The sequence below is a fragment of the Melanotaenia boesemani genome, chromosome 18 (assembly GCF_017639745.1).
Source record: "Melanotaenia boesemani isolate fMelBoe1 chromosome 18, fMelBoe1.pri, whole genome shotgun sequence".
Taxonomy (NCBI): domain Eukaryota; kingdom Metazoa; phylum Chordata; class Actinopteri; order Atheriniformes; family Melanotaeniidae; genus Melanotaenia; species Melanotaenia boesemani.
Genome location: NC_055699.1, coordinates 2926352 through 2949864, shown reverse-complemented (window position 1 = coordinate 2949864; position 23513 = coordinate 2926352). Strand labels below are relative to the sequence as shown.

Sequence of the window (23513 nt, the reverse complement as noted above, 5' to 3'; positions counted from 1 at the left end):
TATTTTTACTACAAACTTTTTAGTTTCTGTACTGTTAAAATAGGATTTACTAACAAAAAAAAGATGGTGGAGGAGTTGCACTGGCCTAAATTTAGGTGTTTGGCCTCAGTAAGTACTCTTGTAAGTAGGCTCTTTTGGAGGTGTGGGAGGATTTGTTGCTCAAACTTGCAAACTTTAACTTTAGACTTGTCAGAGATTTTAAAACTTAGCAGACAGACAGATTATGTTCAGGGACAAAAGATGCCAAATTCCAGCAAAGCTTCCCCTAACATGCACTAACGGAAGCATTTTTTTAGAGCTGTTTAACTTCCTGCCCATGTGCAACATGGGTGTTCTAGTAAATCAGGATTGGGTTGAAAATATATATCAGAAATCTTCAAAATTCCACAGACAGCCATCCCTGATCACAAAATGGAAATATGTAATATGACAACAAACCTGCCTACAGCTGGACGTCCATCACAACTCACATTCAGGCACTAAGGGCCCCATTTCCAGTACGCTGTTGTGTGTTTAAAACTGAACCATCTCTGGGTCCCCTTCAGTTGTAGATCCACAGGCAAATGGTATGGCAGGGTTAGGGTAGAGCTACTAGACTAATTGTGTTGATTAGGGAACAAAAACATCACTTCTTGCTGGAAAGCAAGCGTGAGAGACAAACACCTCGTAGGCGTTCCATTGTCTCATTTCACTGTTAACTTGACATTGAAAAGATAAAAAATAAAAGATGCCAGTAATCAGCAGTACGGTCTGGCTGGCTCTGGAGCTAAAAACATTCCTTGCTATCATATCATTGTTGTTATCCTGTCGTCATGCAAGTATGACACCATGCTAGTCATTTGGGCTAAACCCCACCTACCGTGTGATGGTCCAACATCCCATAGAAACACTCATCTGACCAGGCTGGACCATTCCTAACCATACCACACTGTACTGACCCAAATTGTAGGTAACTGACAGATCTGGAAAGCTCCACAGCAGAGACTGTCATGATCACGTTTATGTTCTGGGTTTTTGTATTCATGGTTATGTTTAGTCATTAGTTCACCTGGGTTGATTTGTTCAGTCACCTTACCTGTGCCTTGTTAGTCCTTCAGTGTATTTAAACCATTTTCAGTTCCTCCATGACAGTCCATTGTCTACTGTTTGATGTAGTTCATGTCATAGTCTTGTTGATGTTAATAGTCTATTCCCATGTCTTGTCAGAGTTTTTGCCACTGGAATCTTTTGTTTTGTAAGTTTAATTTCGCCTTATTAAAACCTTTTTTCCCTGCACCAGTCTGCCTCCCACCTCATTAAGCCTGTGCTTGCGTCCTCACCCCCACCACACCATGACAGAATGGACTGGCCCGACACGGACCCAGCGGGCCCTCCCTACATCCCCTTGGTGGTCCTGGTGAGATGGCTACAGGGACGTGACCCACTGACGGACCATTCTCCTGAGAGGTCATCAGTCTGGGGGTCCAGACCCCTTAAAACATGTAAAAGTTTCCTTGTAAGATGAAAAACTGTATTGTTTTGGCTATTAACACAAAATAAAAGTGAAATTTCTCATAGAAATGCCTGAGGAAAAACTTGTGATAAAGACTCACCTCCCAGCAGGACAGTGACCCTCAACATATCAACAGGGAAATGCTGGCCTCATTAAAGTTCAGACTTCAAACTTTTAATTTAGCCTCGCTAATTTGGAGTGTTTTGTGTAACTGTATTACATATAATCCTCCAAGGAATCACTTTAAATTACAGGTTACAATACCAAAAATAAAGAAAGAGTCAAAAACCCATTTTGCAAGCCACTGTGTGAATGACCAGTCTAAACAGTTTGTGTTCAGAAAGTTCTCCTTATTGGTTAGCTAATAAGCAGATAATACTGCAATTTCTGAAAATGAGCAGATAATACTCATTTCCAGTAGCTGCATTGCTTTGTTAGTGTGTGATGGCAAGAGAAAAAGAGAGAGAGAGAGAAAGAAAGAGAGAGATAGAAAAAAGGATTATAGTGGCTGTACAATTAAGTACTCAGTTTATAGTCTCTTTGTTTTCTTCTGTGTCCCAGCAGCATGTTAAATATGGACGTATACAATTAACACTCGAGGAAGCAATTACGCAGCAAAAAGAGAATAATTTGGCTTATGGCCGCCCACTCCACTTACATCACTGACACTGTAGTAAATACAGTGACAATACACAAAAGATCATGTGTAACTAGAAGAATTAAAAATTGTGACACTTCATAATATGGTACAGAACAACGTTAGAGGAAAGAAGCACAAACATGCTGATTTGATGCTTTATTTTTAACCCTTTGAGCATTGTGCCTACTTTTAAAGCCTCTGCTGGAAGATTGCATCATGAAATGAATGCACCTCTACAACCACAAGTTTTACTTGAATACTTTTGGAGTCATAGTACAGGGAACATTTGTGAGATATACTAATATAAATATTAGTATATGTGAGACAAGGTCTCCAAAATGTTCATTTCACCAGTTAGGTCACCTGTTCTCACCCTCCAAACCGGGGACCTCGGGTTTTAAAAGGTGAAGTAATAGAAGTAGAAATAGAGCTATGCTATTTCTATTTAAGAAAGTTCATTAATTTCATATGAACTTGTAAGACAAGCCAAGTTTGTTTTTATAACACATTTCATGTACAAGACGATTCAAAGTGCTTTACATGAAAACTTTAAAAGCATTTCAGTGGGGTGCTGGAGAAACATTAAAAGTACATTTAAAAAATCATTTATAAAGAAATTAAATAAAGAGAAAAGGCAAATATACAGTAGGAAAAAAAATGCAAAAATTAAACATTAATTTGAAATTTAATTATTTTCATTATCATTTCAGAAGATTTATTTAAATAGTTTTATTTAAATTTCCCATTGAATAATTTTACTAGCATTTTATTCTTTCAAGCATTTGTTTTTTAAGTATGTTCATATTTATGCTTTTATTCATGTTGCATATTACCCTTGCAATAAAGACATTAAAATTATGTGATTTTCCTTTGAGGAGCAAAACGTATCAACATAGATGTTAAAGTACCAAAATGGTAATAAATCATGTACATGAGGAGCAAATAGTCTTTTATAAGATTACAGAACCTAAAGTAAAATTGGATGTTAGTTTATCGCTGTCTTTAGATTATTTTTTCTCGTTTCTTTTCTTCCTTTTTTTTAGCATCTGGTGAATATTATTCTGAACATGAAATATGATTATCACATCAGAAATCACAATAGAAATCTAAATTTAATTATCACATGTCAGAAATCATGATAGAAATCTAAATTTGATGATCACATGTCAGAAATCATGATAGAAATCTAAATTTGATTATCACATGTCAGAAATCATGATAGAAATCTAAATTTGATGATCACATGTCAGAAATCATGATAGAAATCTAAATTTGATGATCACATGTCAGAAATCAGGAGAACCTTAATTTGATGTTCACATGTCAGAAATCACCGGAATAAATGTGTGTGTGTGTTAGTGTGTGTGTTTCATGCGGACCGTGCACGCAAACGGTTAACGGTCCGCGGTGACGTCACGCTCCGGCTGCAGCTCTTCTGGGCCTGTCTCTGAACCGAAGAGGACGGATATTCCTCTTTATTACCAACATCTTTTACACTTACAGACCTCCGGTTGTCACCGAAAAAACCCCACAGAAATGGGAAACTGTCAGGTAAGTTAAATTATTTCCCTTTTCTCTGTAAAAACGCTCTTTTCTTCTTTTCAAGTTAAATCTCAACAGTAATCAGTTCGGTTTGGCTCGAGGCAGGACGTAGGACGTGTCGTTCTGCAGTTTTTGGTCTGTCATGTTCCACACAGTCATCAGGATCAAAAGCGGGCTATGTCAACTTATTCCCATTAAATATCAGTTTGTTTTTATTTACAGTTTTTATTGTTTGATGTGGGTTATTTATAGAGTTCGTTTTTTCGACCCCACTGAGAAATAGTTCGGACTTCGGGTTAATAAAAAGTGGTGTTTCTTTAAGCGTGAGACGATTTAAACGTTGGAAAATGACCCCGTGTGACAGACTGTGTGTCTGGGTCCACGCAGAGTAAAAAACCAGTCTGGTGCGGAATTCATCACAGATCCGTTATGTGGTTCACATGAATGAGCAGAGCTCTGTATGCAAGTCATGTATGTTTCTAAAGCCATGAAAGGGCTTAAGAGCTTTCTCCTTTTACCACAACTATACTAAATGACATATGGTGTTTAATAACTACACTGAGCTTTATTCATTACAATTTATTACCAGTTTTTTTTAAAGGAGAGACATGCTGAATATTCGTAAAATGAGAAAGCAAACCCAAAATTAGTGCACTGTTAAAGAAAATCTGTTACTTTTAAAGTTATTTTCTTATTGTGTAAAAGAAAAGTGAAGCTATTTGTTGCACTTAGTTTGCTGTAATCATCACCTCTAAAAAATATGTTTAAAATCCCACATCAGACATGTTTTAGTTTTGGAGCTATGCTTTGAGAAGTGCTAGCATTCATGTGGCCCCTCAGAAGTTTGTTTAAAGACTTTTGACCCTGAATTCCTCAACCAAATCATCATATCATCCCCTCCCCCATCCCCAGCTGCTCCTTCATACTGTCCTGAATCCCTGCATGAAGAGTAATTAGTCTGATGTCTTCACTGTGTTACACACAGAAACTAACATGCACAACCATCCTGTTTTCCTTCTGTAGCCCACAGTTTTTCCCTACGAGGATTTTGATGTGGTAGCAGACATCAAGGCCATCCGCAAAGCCTGCAAAGGGTTTGGTAGGTTAAAAAAAAGTCAAAATAACTTTCTCGAGTTCTTGTTGCTCATTAACCTAAAAAATGATATATTATTGTTCTGCATCTGTTTTGTTTGGTCGTCTTCCAGGAACTGATGAACAGGCGATCATTGACATCCTGGCAAACCGCTGCTGGGCTCAGCGTCAGGAAATCAAACAGGCTTACTTTGACAAGTACGACGATGTGAGTCGAATATGTCAATAAAGAACTGCATCCCATGTTTCTGCTGGTTTCTGTTCATGCAAATGAAATCCCTAAACCTGTCTCTGTTGCAGGAGCTGGTGGACGTGTTAAAGAGTGAACTGTCGGGGAACTTTGAGAAGGCCATCCTCGCCATGTTGGACCCGCCCGTCATCTACGCTGTGAAGGAGCTCCGGAAGGCCATGAAAGGAGCTGGCACTGATGAAGATGTACTGGTGGAGATCCTCTGCACGGCCACCAACGCTGTAAGCTGCTAATTATATATTTAAAGCAACATAATGCAAGCTACTGCATTCAAGAGCTCTATTTAGTGACAAAACAACTTAAAATGTTTAGTAAACTTTAGTTTGTGATTTAAAAATGTCTAACTTTGTTTGTTATCAACAGGACATAGCCATGTTCAAGGAATGCTACTTTCAGGGTAAGCCACTAAGCAATCACAGCAGTTTATATGCATTTCTTAGACTGTAAAATAAATTAGTTTTAACCTCTCACCCACTATTAGTATTTTCTGCCACTTTACAGTGCACTGGTGAGGAAATTACTAAGGGTGACTCATTTTGGCTGACATGCCACTCATACAATCCTATTTCTGTTCCTAACAGCACTTAATGAAGAGCCGTGGTTTGTTTAGTCAAGGCCCATCCTGCTGCAACTTCCCCCTCACGATGATATCAGTGCAGAAACCTAATTATATCAACCAGCTTATGTTTTATTGTTTCAGTACTTTGTAATGTTTCTACCGCTGAAAGCTTATTTTTCTAAATTCCTATATTACTCTCACTTTAAATTATGATTGGACAGGATGTTTCTCAAAAGTCATTTTGTCTTAAAATTTTGCAGCTCTGTTGGATTTACAGAAATTTGAATAAAGATTTATGCTTGATTGGCCTGTTGGTGACTAACAACATGCTAGTTGCCAGAGCAACATGTGTACTAGTAGCTTACTAATAGCTTACTAGTAGTAAGCATAGCTTCAAGTAGTAAGATTAGCTTGTAAACTAGTAGCTTTCTACTAGCAGGTACTACTACTACGTTTGTAGAAAGCTTTTAGCTTACGCTTAGCTAGAAAGCTTAGCTAGCTAAGCTTTCTAGCTTATTAGCTAAGATAGTAATTACATTAGCTTACCTGGTAAGGTGTTTATTTGTCTATTTTTTGTTTGTTTTAAATAAAGTTTGTTAGCTTGGGGGACTTAGGTTGTTGTTAGCTGAAGGTATTCATTTCTTGTGTTTTAGTAAATATTGAGTATTTGTTCTTTTCTTGGAATAATAAAACACAAACCAACCAAACAAGACTTTGCAGGACCTACTGCTAATGTAAACCTAGCACAAAAAGATTCAAGATTGAAGCATTTGTTGTCATTGTCAGTAACAACAAAATTACATTTAGAGTGTCAATTAATCAGTCAGCATACATATGATGCAAATCAGGTACTTTTCATAAAGTGCAGCATGCAGAATGTAAACAAAAACAAGCAAGCACAAGAATGTAGGCAAGTACACTAATATAAAGAATGTAAGCACAACAGCAGAGTATTTATGAATATGTAGTGTGGTTGCTGCGGCAATGCAAAGTCCAGTTCAGTTACAACAGGTGTGAGACGGTGGATGATTAAAGGGGAGAGGGGACAGTGTTCATTTAGTTAAAAAGTAAGGAAATTCATGTTTGGCCAAGTCTCTCTCCCCATCAATAATACCAGTGGGTGTTATTACATTGTTGGAAAGCTGCAGACTTGGCTGTGTTCTGGCTAATGACAAATATGGCAGCTCTGGCTCGGAAATGATTGATTTGGGAAGACTTTGTGTGTGTGTTCTCTTGGGTTTGTTTGGGATGAAAATCTACAGTTTTCTATGCATTTGGCTAGAGTTTGGACCTAACTTTAGGTAATGCACAGACTCATCATCACATTTTCTTCAGTTTATTTCTACATGCAGCTGACATTATGATGACAAACCGTGTTAGCTGCCTGGGAACTTTACTTTTTTTTTCTCTCTGATGATACTTCTCGGTTGAAGATCTGACTGTTAGTCTCTTTTTGTCACTAAACATCACTTTTATGAATCCAGTAATCTTGTTGTTGAATCGTTTCAAGCTTTGGGTTAACTCTTGTTTGTGGAATTTTACTGGCTGATTTTCTTGTTACAAAGGTTTGCATTGCAAACATTGTGAGGGCAGAGCTGCTGCAGTCAGGTTTGTTTTCAGCAGGAAAATGGTCAGACTGCGAAATGTAGGTCAGTCATTTACTTGCTAGAGTAGAAACCCCCCCAGAAAACTTACTTAGAGATAAAAAAAAAGAATGCACGAAACATGACTAACTTATACCTGCTGCCTGAAAGGATCTAAAAGTAAAACCTTACATACAAACACAGAAGATAAGACATGTTCTGCCATTTTCTTGCATTTGCTGTTGCAGTTCATGAACGTGATCTGGAAGCAGATATCGAGGGAGATACAAGTGGGGACGTTAGAAACCTTCTCACTGCTATGCTGCAGGTAATAAGCCTCGAGTTTCTACTCCACTCATGTAACTAAATTCCTCTTAACTGTCCCTGGACTGAAATCGAGCTCACTCTCCCTGTGCCGAGTCCTGCCCTCTAAACACACACTCTGGCCACTGTCCAGACACCCTCTAATTAGTAAAGCAGAGGCCAGATACAGTAGCTTGAATCAAACAGAAAGGCCTCACCGCAGACTTCCTCATCTTCCAGGGCAACAGAGATGAAAGTTACGACGTGAACGAGGATGAGGCCGAGCAGGATGCTACTGCCCTGTTTGAGGTACCAGTTTCATATTAGCCTCATGGCATATTTATTAAGTCAAGGCAACAATGATTTTTATGCATCTCATGCAGGCTGGTGAGGGTTGCTTTGGGACGGATGAATCCACCTTCAGCTACATCCTGGCCACCAGAAATTACCTGCAGCTCCAGGCCACCTTCAAAATATATGAACAGGTATTTCTGATCGCATCTGCTGCAACTTTGCACACCAGTTTACTGAATATGACCTGGAATCTAATTATCTGCAAGCATCTGCATTAACCAGGTACTATCTTATTTAAGCTCTCTAAACCTACAGACAAATCACTACCAGATCGCTCTGAGAGGCTTAGACAGAAGCTGTGGATGTAACGTCACACTTTAAGCAAGCACAGCTGAGGCACGCTATCATTTTCTCTCTGTAGCTCTCTGGAACTGAAATCCTAGACGCCATTGATAAGGAAACGTCTGGCACACTGAAAAAATGCTACACTGCTCTCGGTAAGTTGGAAATAGAAAGTTTTGACTGTAGTTACCTCAGAATGTGACATAAACTGAACACATTTAGTTTCTTGTTGACTGAGAGGAGCTGCAGGTTGGGGAAACATAAACTTTACTGGATCTTAACGAAGGCCTTTTCTTTCTCCCCGCAGTGAGAGTTGCTAAGAACCCACAACTCTACTTTGCCAGACGACTGCACGATGCCATGAAAGGAGCTGGCACTGATGAGGACACGCTGATTCGCATTATTGTGTGTCGCTCAGAGGTAACTGGAATAAAAATTAATGGGTGAAGCTAAAGATTGAAAGGAGTTTACTTATTACTTATTACTTAACAGTTTAGCATGGCAGGCCTTAAACACTTTTTATAAATATTGATCAGTTAATCTGGTTTGCCGTGAGAATTTAAGCATGAAATATCCCAAAGTATGTTATAAGGTCTATAAATCAGGTGGCTCGGAGACAGTTTAATTTTCTCTTTAGTCAAAAATTTCTGAACTGGAGATCAGCTTATTAGTACTAAAATAATTGTGTATGTGTATTAGGGCTGGCTTTTAAAAATCGAATTATCGATTTTAATCGATTCGAAGGAAAAAAATACAAGATTGATTCATGAAACTTAGAGATCAATTTTTATTCATGGCATTTCCAGTATGGTGACCCTACTCTCGCGCGACTTACCAAGGCTCGGCAAGATCTTAGCATATATATACACACACAACTTGTTTTCTGCGTTGCCTCTGTCCAATCAGCTTCTATTGTTGAGATGATGTCACATTCAGATGTTTTCATTCACCAGTGTGAATTACATTTATTTATAAAGTGTTTTGCAGCGTATTACTGCTCACATTAGCAGCAAACGCTAAGACCGCGGGCTCTCATATTAGCAGCTAATGCTAACAGGCACCACCATGTTCCACAACAGGAAGTGATGTCACCATGTGCGTATATACTTTGAAATAAATCTGACATGGTCATTTAAATTCACATTTCCTCTAGAACAGGTTTCCACTTAACCCTTTTGTCAGACAGTAAACAGTCTGATGCTATTTGTCTGGTTTCCATGACGGCATGTCATAGCTGCTCAGTGAGCACACACACAGACACGTGTGCACACACACAGGTTTCTGTCAGAGGACAGAGAGCACGCGTCGGAAAACACGTCAACCAGCTGAAAACCAAAGATATGAGAGTTTTCTAGATTCTCTCAGGCAGGTGGAGATGGAAGCATCTTTCTCCAGCGAGGAGCAGATGGAGGATTTCTCCTGCTCCGGTGTCACATCCGTAGCGTCACGGTCGTCATGGCAACGCACACAGCCGAACAGGCTGAAACTACGTCATTCTGGAAATTTCTGAGTAGCATTACAGCTTTAAGTGGATCCAGTAGGTTTGACATCAGCACGTTACCTGAGATCTGAACGAAAGAATGAATGAAACCTCTGAGTGAAACGCTTTCATCAGAAAAAACTTCACGTTTTCTCTGTCCTGTGGGTTTTTTTTTTTCTTTCTTCATCACAGCATTTCTGGCTCTGAATCTGGGGAAACGATGTATTGTTATGGTACTTCAAAAATGCATGTGGATGTGTCAGATCAGATTATTACAGTAATCTGATTACTCTCAGATAACTGATTTTGATTGTCAATTAAATGCACCCAGTGTTTAATTAAGAAAAAATAATTATCTGAGAACGTCTGTAATATTCAAGAAAAATCGGTGGTTTTACATAATTAGCTGTAAATGAATCGATATCAAATTAAATCGGATTTAATCGAAATCAAATTGAAATACGCTTGTTACGGCAAAACGGTAACTTATTTGAGGGCCTCTGTGGACTAAACTCGGGATTATCTGCCAGACGCACGTTCCAAAGTATTCCCAAACACTTCTGTGTCAGCAGCGATATGTTTATTTTTTCCATGAATAATTCCAAAAAAAACGAACCCAGTTAACGAATAAACGAGATTCTAACTGAAACAGACTTATACTATAAATTATGCGATACACAGTCAACAGAAAATGTGACCACCGAGCTCACCCACTTCCTCATCATTCATTCAAAACACCGCTGAGTTGGTACTTTTCAAACTTCGTGACACACACACACACACGCCCACAGCAACACACCCACCACCCAGATGTTGATGCTGCTTGTCACCTGTGCCACCTCAGAAATATGCAAACATACTAATACGGCTGTTGTGAATCAAATCGAAACGATTCAGGAAATAGTGATGTTATCCAGCCCCAGACTTAGACTTAGACAACTTTATTAATCCCACCAGGGGCAATTAGTTAATGTGCTCTAATGTGTATAGATACTGTAAATATATATATATATATATATATGTATAATTTTTCTCTTTTTTATTTACAGTTTGATTTGGAGACCATCAAAGACATGTATCTGGAGAAATACGACGTGTCTTTGAAGGACGCCCTGCGGGACGAGTGCAGCGGTGACTTCAAACGCCTCCTGCTGGCCATCTGCCACTGAACGCTGGAGAAGTTTCCTTTCTAACCAACTAGCTGAACTATCTCTGTATGACATCCTAAAACAACAGGAGGGTGGTGAAGTTATGGGATTATTTTCATGTTATTTACACGTCTTACCTAAATATCTCTGTTTGGCATTATTTTCATTTTATTTTTCTTATGTTATTCACATTCTGGACTCATTCGTGTGTGAAAATCTTTCTGTCTGTTATTGCCCATTTCCTAGTCCAAATTTTAGCTCACTTTTTACAAGCTTTACTAGCAGTATTTAGATATGTGGCCTAACTGTAAAGAAACATTAAGATCCCTGTTTCCAACACAAACAAGAACCAGCTGAAGTCACACTGATAGAGTTACGTTGAGGGTGGTGTGATCAGGCGCTCCGAAGCTGGATAGGAAACATCATGAGCATAAGCCATGATATTTCCTCAAACTGCCTCTGCTGTGCCCACTGACACAAGTGCAGCATTGTATTTGTAAAAGAATATAAGTTTTAACTTTTAAATCAAATAACTTCTGTCACCCTCCATTCCCCGAACAAATCATCTCTGTTGTTATGACGAAGTTGGGAGTTTAGATGAAGAAATGTGAAAGTTTGTTTTGATGGACTATCAGCTGGTACCATGAAGGATATGCAATGTTATGACTAAGAATTTTCTGAACTGTTTTATGTATTTTATCAGTTACTTGCTGAATTTTTTAAATCCTCTATCGCTATAATTTGACAAACCCAAGTACTCCTCACTTTGTTTTATATTTTATATTTCATGACTAACAAAGCAGATAATTAATATATAACATTATAGACTTTATTGTTTTCAGTAGCCCAGAGATTTATAAGCGAAAAGAAACTTGATTTTAGTAAAATTTTTGAGGTTAGCTGAGCATTAACATCTGGAAAGTCTGAAGTCTTTGTCGTGTGTCTATTTACGGCAGCTTAGATTTGTTAGGAATGACCACTATCTGCAACAACAGCAACACATGAGATAATCGCAACCAGGACATCAGCTGTGTGCCTCCCTGTAGCCAAAGAATTTTAACCTAACTATTAATAAAGTTCATTGTAACATCAGCATATCTTGTATTTATTTTCTAAAAGCTCCAAGGTTTCTGGGGGTGGGGGTTAAATACTTTTAATAAAAAAAATTATCCTAATAAACTATAACTTAAGCTGTCGTAAAAACGTGATGACGTTATAATGTGATAATATACAATTTATTATTTTTCCGTGACTAAGGCAACGGTTGCCGTTGACATATGGAGGACACGCCCCCGTGTACTTTGCTGCCTTCATGCAAACTCAAAAATGTTCAACTTTAACTTTGAACTTACAGCAGGTCAAAAATGAAGGGGACCTCATATTTTAATTACTAGTTGTGTCAGAAAGGCTGAATTATTGTGGCGTGTGGTAAGTTTTAACAAACTGATGGAGGACAAAAGAAAGCTTAATAAACCTATTTATGCAGATGAACTGTATCTGAAAATAGTGTGCTGTGCACTCATCTGAACTCGTCTCCATGGCATAGAGTCTGGGAATGTGTCATTTTAGAGAAACAGAACAGGAAGAAAAGCCCGAGGTATGCAAAATGGCAGAAGAACTGGAGTGAAAATCAGGAGCAATGTTGGTTAAAAAATTATGAATCCCCCGGAGCAATTTGGGTTAAAAAATGATGAATCCCCCACCAGAACAAAAACGGCAAGATGTTCTTTCTTCTTTATAGTCTGCGGGTAGCGCTTTTTGATTATTTCAATAACTTTTGGATCATGAAGCGAGATCAATCTATGAAATAGAGAGGCCACAGAGAAGAGGTTTTCCTCTCGTTAAGGGTTTGTAAGAATTACGACATTCTGTGAACCCCCTGAATGCATCGCTACGTTCCCGTGCAGCGTGGCCCCGCCCCCTCTCCCCGAGATGCACGCGGTAGCTTCGCTTTTTTTTCACTCATCTCTGTTTATATTTTTAACGAACGGGGCGTTACACACAAAGTGTAATTCCACCTCACTGCAGGACAAACCGGGTACATAAGCAGCCCCGCCTTAAACCCCTGGACTCACTTAAAGGTTTGTCGTTTTGCGGTTTTCTTTGGCTGTCTTGGTCCTTTTCCCCATTTTTACTGCCAGTTACAGTCATTAGCATCCATCTTGGCTTTAGCTAATTAAAAATAGAGATGGTTAGTCCTTTGTGCTCTTTAAAATATACTATCTTAGTATGTTTTGGGAAGTTCAAAATGGCTTATTATATTTTCAGTACACATTGTAGTTTACCTTTAAAATATACAAAGGTGAAGTTACAGGATAAAAATGAGAGAAAGATCTCTTCAGACCGCAGTGCCTCGTTTCCTTGGGATCAGTTTAGGTTTTTACTGCGTTTGGAAAGGTCTTCTGTTTGATTAATTACTGTAGAACCCTTGCTTATGTCTGTTTGCGTTATTAAACGCACACAAAAGAGAAGAATCAGTTATCTTCATGAAAACATGAATTACGCGAGTAATCCGCCTCCTTCTGTAAACAAATGCCCTCAGGTAGTTTGCAAGATAAAAAGCACCTAAACGCACCACTGCTCATTGCTACGGCCCAAAGATACACATATAACTAACGAAATGAAAAATTAAATGGAAAAATACTGTATTTATCCCAGAGGGAAATTACAACAATAACAATTAGATTATTCAAATAATATATTCCATGAATCATGATGAATTGATGTGTCATGAAATGTAATGTCTGCTTTACACGTGGAGTTTACATTAGACAAGTCATTTCAAAAAGGACTTTACATCTTGTGAAAACACTTGTAATATGTAAGCTTTTTTTTTTAGCTCTAAGGTCTAAAAAGTCACAATATATTGACATCTGTTTTAAAACAGACTCCAATTTCATAAAAACATTCCTCTAAATGTGTCTTAAATGTCATCTATTTGCCCTTTCTTTCCTGGTTGTGTTGTGCTTTTAAACTCACATTTTTGTGACACAGACGTGTCATTTCATAACATTTTTGTTTTTATAAGCTGCCACTGACTTTACATCCTACCTCTAGCTTGTCAGCTTTCAACATGAAGTCGAGTGAAGCGTCTCCGACTGCTTCAGTGTGTTGATATTTGACCCCGCTGAAGGTGAGATCAAATATCTGTCAACCATGTTCAGTTTGTGTGTGCGTGAGGAAGTCGAGCAACACTTTAAACATCAACCTGAAGCCGCTGATCAGATCAAGTGTTTTCATTTTGCTTTAAAAAAATCCTGCACACCGACAAATTGGCTGTTTTTAGAGTTGTTGTCGCCGGATTTGCAGCATGAATGACTGTAAATCTAAACATTATGAGTAATAAAAAGCATCACGCAACTTAAATTTCTGGTTCTGAAATAATAATATAAGCACAAAGTCCATAATTTCCTTCTCATATGTTATTAATGCTTTCCTTATGCATAATTCATAATGTTCCAATAAATAGGTTAACTCATGGTATCATGAATTTGTCTGGCTCAGGATTAATAAACGATTATTAGAATTGTGGATTAAGAACAAAGTTAAAAGTAATGCAGTGGTAAACCACATTCTAATGCATTAATTATTAATTACTGGTCATAAAATGATCAATCACAATTTGATGATGTCATGAAAACCATTCCTTTAACCCACACAAGTTTATTTTTAACAGATGTGGTTATTAGTTTTCATTGCAGGAAGACTTGAGCATGACATGAGTCATTGTGAAGATAAAAATACCAGAATCTGTGCACGAATCTACACAGAGGGGGCTCTAGGATTTATAGACGGGGGGGCTTAGCCCTTAGAGATGGTATACAAAGTTGCTCTAGTGTTTCTCCTACAAAAGCTTGTAACCCTGGTGGTTCCAGTGGTTGAACTGGGGGGAGGGGGGGGGGGGGGGTTTGGTCTCTTTCTCTAAACATCTGTTTCACCTTCTCTGTCTCTGGATCACCATGTCTTCTCTAATGCACAAGTTAACAGAATTTTAGCTGTTCAAATTACTTGAATAATAAAACCCACATTTTTTAAGCTCAGACTTCCTGTTAAGTCTTTTAAGACTCCTTCAGCCGATGTCTCTGTCCCTGTCCTGTCTCAGTCTGTGATGATGTGATCATTATTGAGAACAAACTGGTCTCTCTCTCTTTTCAGAGCTCACCGAACTCAACGTCATGGTAAGATTTTAACTAAACAGAGCAAGTGTTTTGTTTCTAAAACAGGGAGTGCCTACTTTATCAATAACAACTAAGGTCTTACTGTTAACTAGCTCGAGTTATGGATAAATACTTAATTTAATCTTAAAAATAAATAAATCCCTGTATATTCATTTTGATCATGGACTCAGTGTTACATGCAGCTGTATATAAAAGATGGACGGAGCCTCCATGATGTCACTCGTAGGTTTCTAAAGAGCTGAACTGAAGCTCACTGGGTGTTCCGACCGTTGCCATCTTGGCAGCGTCACACGTGTCGTCATTCCTGGAAAATCCAAAAATGGGCAAAGAGGTGGAGCTGAGAGGGGGACTGTGAAGGTGGGGGTGGATGATTGACACCCATCAAACTCCAAGCTGCCTGTACTTAACCCGAGCTAACAGTAGCTAACGGAGGTAGGCGGGCTAAAGCTAAGGCGCTGTTAGCCGGCTACAAACCGCGGTTGTGCTGCACTTTCCCTGCTTGCCTCGGATATTGGATACCTGTCAATCAAAAGGACACGCCTCCTATTATGCCAAATTTCAAGATTAAATAACATCCAAATGGAGTTAGAAAAAAATTCGCCCCCCTCACAGTTGTCATGAAGATAAACTTGACCTATTAATCCTAAAATGTTTTTTTGTACCAGCCTTTAAACATGTTTATTTCTGCTGTGAAGTTGGTCTTTTTAACATGGGAGTCTATGGGGATTTGCTCTGTTTTGGAGCCCCTAGTGGATGAGGGGGGAACTGCAATGTTTTGCACTTCCACATAGGCTTCACATTTTACCGGCGGAGGCTGAAGCTTGATGCAGCTGCAGATGGAGTCGACATGAAGGTGGGGATAAAAACATGGAGCAGAGATAAACGGACCAGATTTGGCTGCTGGGACTTCAAATGGGAAACTTCACTGTGCTGCGTTCCAGAAATCGCAGAACACAGCTTAGACGATCATTAACACCAGTCATTAACACCAATATCCAATCCACTTTATTTATAAACCACATTTAAAACCCAAAAACATGTCTCCAAAGTGCTGCACACAAAAAATCAGCAAAATCGATAAATGGAAAAAAAAAAAAAAAACAATAATGAAATCATTGAATTTCAGATTTTTTTAGGGGGGCTTCAGAATATTTTAGGGTGGCTCTAGATGCCTTAAAAATTATTTAACAACACCCCTGAGTCTACATGTGCTTTGTATATCTAGATGTGTATGAGTTGCTAATTCTTGCAAATATTAGTTATTAACTTGTTCAACTTATACTTAACTAAACTCTGTACCAGCTCAGTTATGATATAATAAACACTTTCTGCTGTATTAATAACTAGAAATTAACATCAACATTTAAAAAGGACAAAAAATCTGTGACATTTGTCAAAGAAAGAACAAAAAGAAAAAAAGAAGTCCTGAACTCCAAACATTATTCATTCAACAACTCATTGAGATGAAAATGAGAAAACAGCCTCCAAACGGAACTACTCCACCTGATTAACAAGACGCAGTTCTGGATCATTAAGAAAACCATTTTCAGTGGACACCCCTCATTAGCGTGTCCTCAAATGCAGATCAAACTCCAAAGCTGGTTTCACACAGGATGCAGTGGACTGCGATCTGCTTCCAAGCCCGTTTGTGTCGATGCACTGAGACCAGACCTGCGGTGTGTTGGGAACGGTACAGCACGAGGTCTGGCTTAGAATAAGTTCAACCAACGCTCGGCACTCGGTGATGACACATCGATGTGTCCAATCACAGGGCCTCAACAGTCCCCCACCTCAGATTGTGACCTCAAATTCTTATATTTGTGAGTCTGTGCGGTTCTTCCCAGCAAGCTGTCAGATTCCTCCCCACTCAGCCTGAAGTAGATCTGGAAGTAGGTACTTCCTGGATGTCTTTTGGGAACTGGTTGCAACTGGCAGTGAACTTGGAGGAGATTTGCACATGTGCACTCTTCTTCCCTGCTCATGTGAGAGCTGCTTAATTTTCAAGAAAAAAAAGTCAAATATAAACCAGATGTAAACTGTAAATATGGCCTCCATTCTTGGACCTAAGCATAGAAAATCAGACGAAATGAAGTGGAAAACCATCCTGTGGTCTCACAAATCAAAACTGTAAATCCTTTATGCAAATCTCGGATGCAGCTTTCTCTGGTTTAAAGAGGAGGAGAATTATCCAGCTTGTCAAAGCATTTCATTAGCTCCCATGGCTCTGCTAGCTTCAGCATCTGTGAAGGAACTCTATAACTTTTCTGTCCACGCTGCTGCAACTGCTGCCAAGATGACAACTTTTATGAAGGAAGTTCTTTCTGCAACACAATGCCAAACCATGTTCTGCATCTTTGACAACAGCATGGCTTTGAAGTAGAAGAGTCCAAGTTCTGGAAAATATTTGATGTATCATGAAACATTTTCACCCATTTCACTACTGAATGGCTTTTCTTGTCGTGGACATTACAGTCAAATCTGCTTCTTGTCTACTCAGTTATGTTACCATGGCTTGTTAAGTCTGTTGTTTCATGTTGGATACAACAAGACATGTATCACTGTCCCTTCTACGTAGGTTAAAATTATATTAGGAAGAGGTAGAATGAGGTAAAGTCAAGTTTAAGAGTAGAAAATAAAGATATTTGTGTCAAAACTCAGTATCTCATACCTCTGCACTGATTATTATGATTATGCATTTGCCCACTTTTGCCTGTCTGCAGGTTTGAGGAGATGTCTTCTGTGTGGCAGCAGGAGCCGGCGGGTTATTCCCCCTGCATAGAGATCGACTCCAGCTCCGTAAGGACCAAAGACCAGCTCAGCCTGCCGGCGTGGCTGAAACAGGAGCAAGACGACTTCCGGATCATCAAATGGGAGAATTTCCAAACTGGAGCCTCTGCAGACGCTGTTCAGGACAACACACCCAGCAGTGCCATGTCTGGTGAGAGCCCTACAGGCTCTTTGGGCTGTACAATAAAACAAAAGCTATTAAAGATTATTTATTTTTAATCTGTAAGCTTCTGTGATCACACTTTTCCAGTCAGCAGCTTCACACCTGGAGTTCAGCTGTGTTTTAATTGATAGAAGTCTTCCTGTCTTCTGTCATCAGCTGTTTTTCAAAAATTTCCCACTTGATGAAATTTGTTTCCAGCTGCCTCACATGTTGAGAGTCTGCCCCCGAAGGTGCTGCTGACCATCACCAAGCTGCAGTGCATGCTGGAGAGCAAACAGGAGCGCATCCTTGCACTGGAGAAACAGGTGGAGGACCTGATGCAGGACCGCAAGTTCCTGCGCAGCCAGATAGAAAACCTCACGAGTACTCGCTCCATGGCGGCGTTTGCTTCACCTTGTTCAGTGTCCAAAGGTCAGTGAGTCGGGTGAAGCTGCACATAATGTTGCAACATGGATGTCTTTTAATTCTTGTGTTTTATTTTATTGATTCTGGGCAGCTCCTAAACCAAGCAAGCTGCAGCATTCAGAAAGCAAATCTCGAAAAAGAGAGAAGGCTTCTTCTAGTTCCAGCGCTAGCAGCGTCAGCGGTTCTGAGGCGTTCGACTCTTCCGAGATGTCGGCGGCTTCAAGTGAACACAGACGGAGGAGACATCATAAAGACAAGAAGAGATCAAAGAAGGGGAAAGACTACAGCAGGAAGAGAGGTAATCAAACAGACAACATTGAGAGAGAGACCACAGTTTACTATTCCATCAATATGGTAACTGAAATAATTTAATGATAACGTCGTCCTAACCCGGCCAGGCCATTAGCCACTACTAACAATTTTACACATCACAGCTCCTACTAATGCAGCAGCTTTACAGCTCATATCCACAGCATTGGTTGTGATTACCAGTGGTCAGATGGTAATTATACAGACCCATTTATCTCCCTTTTGCATCCTTAAATAGGTAAATTGGTAAAAAGCAAACAAAAAAAAAACTGTGCATCCTTGCTGTTTGTGAGCTGAGATTTCTCCCCTCATCACTGTGTGTCAGACTGATCTGTGAGCAGTGAATGAACCGCTGCTGCGATGCAATGCTGCACTTTTCCTCATACGCCGGGACACCGGCCCAAAAGTCATGCGGCCCACTGGGAATCCTTCCGAACCTCTCCATTTGACAGCATCGCTCTGGATGTGTATTTCAGCCTGAGAAATCAGAGGTTTAGTGTGAGAGCGAGTCTCATGGCCGATGCGTGACAGTTGGCAGCCCTGTAAAACAAATGCAGCGTACTGGCTCGCACAGGTTACTGGTTCACCACGGTCTCGTGCTGCAACATGTATGAAGGTAAAAATGTGCCAAAATTAAATTTTTTTTCAAGTGTTCATTTTGCTTTACAACTTCAACTTAGCGATTACAACTTCCTGAATCTGCTGCTGCAAGTCACAAATGTGCTCTCGCGAGTCACAGCGTGATAAAACTGTGGTCTGACTTTTGGCTCATTCCTCTGCTCTCACATCTTCAGACACAAGTTAGTTTTGGCACAAATATCTCGCAAATTTAATTACAAGTAAACTATGGAAGATAATTTGTCAGATGGACTATTTTTTCTCTGTAACTTCAAATTCAGTTCACGTGTGTGTGAGTTTTCTTTACAGCAGAAAATGTTGACATACAAGTTCAGATTTTTGATGCACAACTTCTCACATTTTATTCTACAAGTTTTCACATCAAATCTACAAGTTTGTTCATCTTGGCACATTTTTACCTTCATAAACATGCTGCTGTCAAGTATGACATGAGAGAGAGATCACTCCGCAAGAAACGAGAGCGTTCAGTCGAGATACTCCGTAGTGAAACCTACTGTCATACACAGTCTATGTAAAGTAAGATAGAAAAAAAAAAAAACGTGTCCGGCAAACTTATCGCGCTCAATTTTCCTTAGCGTGCAATTAATTGACGTATCGTGACAGGCCTAGTCGCATGATGCTCCAGGCTGGAAATAAAGGTGTGAACTGCAGTTTCTCAGCCTCGGCACACTGCAGGACAACGACTGCTCCAGAAATGTACATAATTAATGTCAGTGTGCCTTCAAAACGAGTCAGAAGGAGTTTTAAGGTTAGAAAGTTATGTAGTACTGCTTTAAAATTGTTAGTAAACGTGCATTCTTGCATCCCAGCTCAAAATCAAGATTATTTACGAAGTGTGTTTTTCAAGCTGTAACATTATGTGTATGTTAGGTGTATGGAAACAGATAACCTATCAATTTAATATTTGTAGGTGAATATCTGAGAATCAGAAATCTATCATATCGGTCCACTAAAGAAAACGCTGTTAAGCTCCCTGAAATAATCCAAACTGATTTTTTTGGTGTTACTGGATGCCCATAAAGTTAGAAACCGCCCCCATTACAAAATGTGAAATTGTTATAAGATTGACAAGAACTTTTTGGGTAAGAAGGAAACTTCAATTTGTAGAACTTTCACTAAACTAAAATTAAAGCCAGTTGAAACTAGAACACATTGTTGACAAACTGTCTTCACCATGTCTTTTCCTTTCTTTCCACCAGCCACTGGTGTCCAGTATGTCATTCAGCGCTACAAACAAGTCTTGTCTGCATTCATTAAGAAGAAAAACATGAGTGAAGCCTTCCGTCATCATGGAATTGACCGGAACACCATTGCCAACACAGCATCGATCGCCGAGCTTCATCTGGCTGGCAAAGACATGGCGCACTTGGTGGGCATGTTTCGCCAAGGGGAGGAGACTCTGGTCAGCTACGCTCAAAGATGCACCTTGGTCATCGACAGCGACGCGGAGCTGTCCAGAAAAATAGAGCAGATGAAAGCCAGCGGCGAGCTTCTGCCCATCTCAGGAAAAAGAACAAAGTTGTTGCATTCTCACCTGCAGCCACTAGGGGGCACTGCAGAAAGCATTTTAATTGGTTGATGTCAATTTAACCCCCTATGGCAGAGGTCCCCAGCCCTGGTCCTCAAGGCCCACTATCCTGCAGGTCTTTGATGTCTCCCTGCTGCAGGACACCTGATTCAGATTAAACAGCTTTTTGACAAACTGCACAAGTCTGCTAATGAGCCAGTAATTTGAATTTGGTTTGGGACCTCTGCCCTGTGGCATGGTGTTGCCCTCAGGCAACAAACCACATATCTGGTCCTCACACTGCCCCTTTAAGTTTATTGATGAGGTAAAAAATTTGAAAAATCTCTAAACATGTCTGTGTCCAGTAAAAAGTGGGGTTGAAGTGCATGTGACCTATTAGCTGGGAGTGGAGCAGTCCTTTCAGGGAGCAGAGTCACATGGTGCACACTGCTAGCATTTGGCAAGATGCACATCACTTTTCAACATGTTTATATTTGTGGTAGGTTTAAATTTAAAATATGCTCATGTAAAGAAGTGTTTTTGATCATTTTAAAACTTATTTTGTTATTATTTGTATAACGTTTTTTTTGGTTGCCTGAGGGGAACACTGTGCAGTTAGGGGACTTTGTTTAGACGTCATTCTACAGTGAATATGTGCTTAGTTGCACAATAATGACCGTAGTGTTTTTTGTTACTTTACCATTGACAAAAGACTTACAGGAGGTGGACTTAAAACACTTTGGAAGTGGAAAGTTCATGATCGAGGAGTTAAGCAGAGAATACGTGTAAGTATGTCCATCATGGCTGCCTCATGTTTTCCTTTTTTAAGCTTGTTTGAGCACGTCTTCAGAAATCTGTGCTATGTTTTTACAACCTCCATTATGAAAGCAACTAGTAGAGGGAGTGTAGGGACGAAATTAATTGGATGTAAGGTCACAGAGTTGACAGCGGTAAAAATGATAGAAACTCTCCAAATTCTGCAATTCTATCCAATAAGAGTTTGCTAATGTGCCTCCTGGTGAAATGCTCTGATAATAAGCATAGTAGTACACAAACAAGTAGGGTACAAGTATGCTCAGAACAGAGGCAGTTGGCTACATGGATGCCAGGTCTAAAAACAAGATTATTGTTGGGCTATGACTCGTTCCCTCAGACAGTGAGCAAGTCGTAGGACAAGTCATTCAAAGGTGGCACCTTCAAAGGTTCTGCTGTTGACAAAGATGGCCTGTGTGGGCCATCTTTTACCCTAATTTAGCTAAACTGATCTTTATAGGATTCAAATGTCAAGGGTATAAATAATTGTACATTATCATTGATCATCATTGAGAGTACAGCGGTACCTCTGAGGGCGCCACCCCAACAACAATCCTTTGTTCCCCTAAAGATTCAATTAGGTACTTTATTTTCTGAGTGTGTGGAGACCGCGAGGAAGAGTGGATCCTAACATCAGGCCTGAGACATAGTTAAGGGATGAAGGGTCAAGCGAATGTCAGTCAGAGCAATAAAGTGTGTGTGGTTTGTGTGTGTTTAAGTGTATGTAAGTGGGCTACAGCACATGTTCAAAACTCCACTTCCTGTTTGCTTTTTTATAGGTAAACGTCCACGTGATCATGAGGAGACTGTGTTTACTTTGTTTAATGTGTTGGAACCATTTCTGGGTTATTTATGTCTAAATAAACTTGTTTTCTAATGAAGAAATGTGAGGTTGACTTATATACCACCTGTTATACTCCTACTACTACTGAATTTTAGAACCCTTATAGCACAGTGTTGCCCTGAGGTAAAAACCCAAATCTTGCCGGGGGGTCAGATTTAATGATATATATATATTATTAGATATCATCAAGATCCCACAAAATGTGGTCAAATGTTTTTTTTTTCTTAAAAATTACAGTCATGCCATAGAGGGTAAATTCCATTAAATTTAAGTTTCTAAATTTGAAAAGTTATATGTAAAATTTTCTTTTCTCAGCTTTAACTCTTTAAGGGACCAGATATGTTTTATTTTACTGTTTTAAATTAGACTGAGGTTTAATATTTTGTTCTTTATTGCAATAAAAAATAGTTAGCAGCTGCTGTCACAGATAAAGTGAACTTGGTTAGATGTTTTCTATCTGTAGTACTAGAAAAGCCCACAAGGTGGCAGTGCTCACATATCACATCATGCTTCTAAATCACTTCTGTCATTTATTTAAAAATGGTGGTAGTCGGTGTCCGTTTTTTCTAGCATTGGGTTTTTATGGGAAATGTTTACGCTCTGTTAAAATGAAGAATGTTTATTCATTAATAGATTCTGCTGAGTTTTGTTTAAAGTGAAAATGTTTTGTACCAAGTTACTGTGACAGGAAACATGATGTTTATTAAGTCATAATCATTTGAAAGCCCTATGAAATTAATGTTGGCATGATCTTGTGAACATCAGTTTTCTTTAAAGTTAACTGTGATTGGTGGAAAAAAATCGTGTAGTCCTGTTTAGCTGTGGGGTGAAGGGATATTTTTAGTCCCTCTTGGAGTCGGTGAGTCCAGTTGTGTGGACAGTTTGGTGAGACATCCTTGGCTGATGGTAAGTGTCAGTGCAAAGTGTTGCCATTGCCTTTCCTGCTGTTTACTTTTCACGCAGAGTGACAAATTACTTGTGCAAAGCCATTATGGAGGCTGCACCCGTGCTGTTTATCTTTGCATGGGACTCTGTCACTGTCACTCTTATTCGCACACTGGCTATCAGCTTATCTTATACTCTCACATCCCAGTCTGTTCACCCCTCCTCCTAAAGCTCCCACTCTCCTTGTTCTCCTCATTC

The 23513-nt window shown here is 39.4% G+C and overlaps 2 protein-coding genes across 5 annotated transcripts; both read left to right on the top strand.

Moving 5' to 3' along the window:
• Positions 1 to 3526: 3526 nt before the first annotated feature.
• On the top strand, positions 3527 to 11817 carry anxa13 (annexin A13). Its single transcript, XM_041968466.1, has 11 exons — positions 3527 to 3683; positions 4698 to 4773; positions 4880 to 4974; positions 5067 to 5237; positions 5380 to 5413; positions 7407 to 7486; positions 7702 to 7770; positions 7845 to 7946; positions 8177 to 8252; positions 8405 to 8517; positions 10627 to 11817. Exons 1-11 carry the CDS (start codon positions 3669 to 3671, stop codon positions 10744 to 10746), a joined length of 951 nt encoding a protein of 316 aa, XP_041824400.1. The 5' UTR covers positions 3527 to 3668; the 3' UTR covers positions 10747 to 11817.
• Positions 11818 to 12241: 424 nt separating this feature from the next.
• LOC121629358 (coiled-coil domain-containing protein 106-like) lies at positions 12242 to 22529 on the top strand. Of its 4 annotated transcripts, none has more exons than XM_041969073.1 (6): positions 12644 to 12806; positions 14881 to 14903; positions 17624 to 17841; positions 18052 to 18264; positions 18350 to 18556; positions 20406 to 22529. In XM_041969073.1, exons 3-6 carry the CDS (start codon positions 17634 to 17636, stop codon positions 20783 to 20785), a joined length of 1008 nt encoding a protein of 335 aa, XP_041825007.1. In that variant the 5' UTR covers positions 12644 to 12806; positions 14881 to 14903; positions 17624 to 17633; the 3' UTR covers positions 20786 to 22529. The 4 variants fall into 4 exon arrangements, with proteins under 4 accessions (XP_041825009.1, XP_041825007.1, XP_041825006.1 ...); XM_041969074.1 differs by lacking the exon at positions 12644 to 12806 and adding an exon at positions 13154 to 13858; XM_041969075.1 differs by lacking the exons at positions 12644 to 12806; positions 14881 to 14903 and adding an exon at positions 12242 to 12322.
• Positions 22530 to 23513: the final 984 nt, after the last annotated feature.

What these genes read in the sequence shown, in the direction of transcription:
- anxa13 (XM_041968466.1), top strand. An exon ending in TTCTCACTGCTATGCTGCAG is followed by an intron (nt 7,487 to 7,701) that starts GTAATAAGCCTC and finishes CTCATCTTCCAG; the next exon opens with GGCAACAGAGATGAAAGTTA. An exon ending in TTATTGTGTGTCGCTCAGAG is followed by an intron (nt 8,518 to 10,626) that starts GTAACTGGAATA and finishes TTTTATTTACAG; the next exon opens with TTTGATTTGGAGACCATCAA.
- LOC121629358 (XM_041969075.1), top strand. Translation starts at nt 17,634, where the DNA reads ATGTCTTCTGTGTGGCAGCAGGAGCCGGCGGGTTATTCCCCCTGCATA. An exon ending in ACCCAGCAGTGCCATGTCTG is followed by an intron (nt 17,842 to 18,051) that starts GTGAGAGCCCTA and finishes ATTTGTTTCCAG; the next exon opens with CTGCCTCACATGTTGAGAGT. An exon ending in AGACTACAGCAGGAAGAGAG is followed by an intron (nt 18,557 to 20,405) that starts GTAATCAAACAG and finishes TCTTTCCACCAG; the next exon opens with CCACTGGTGTCCAGTATGTC.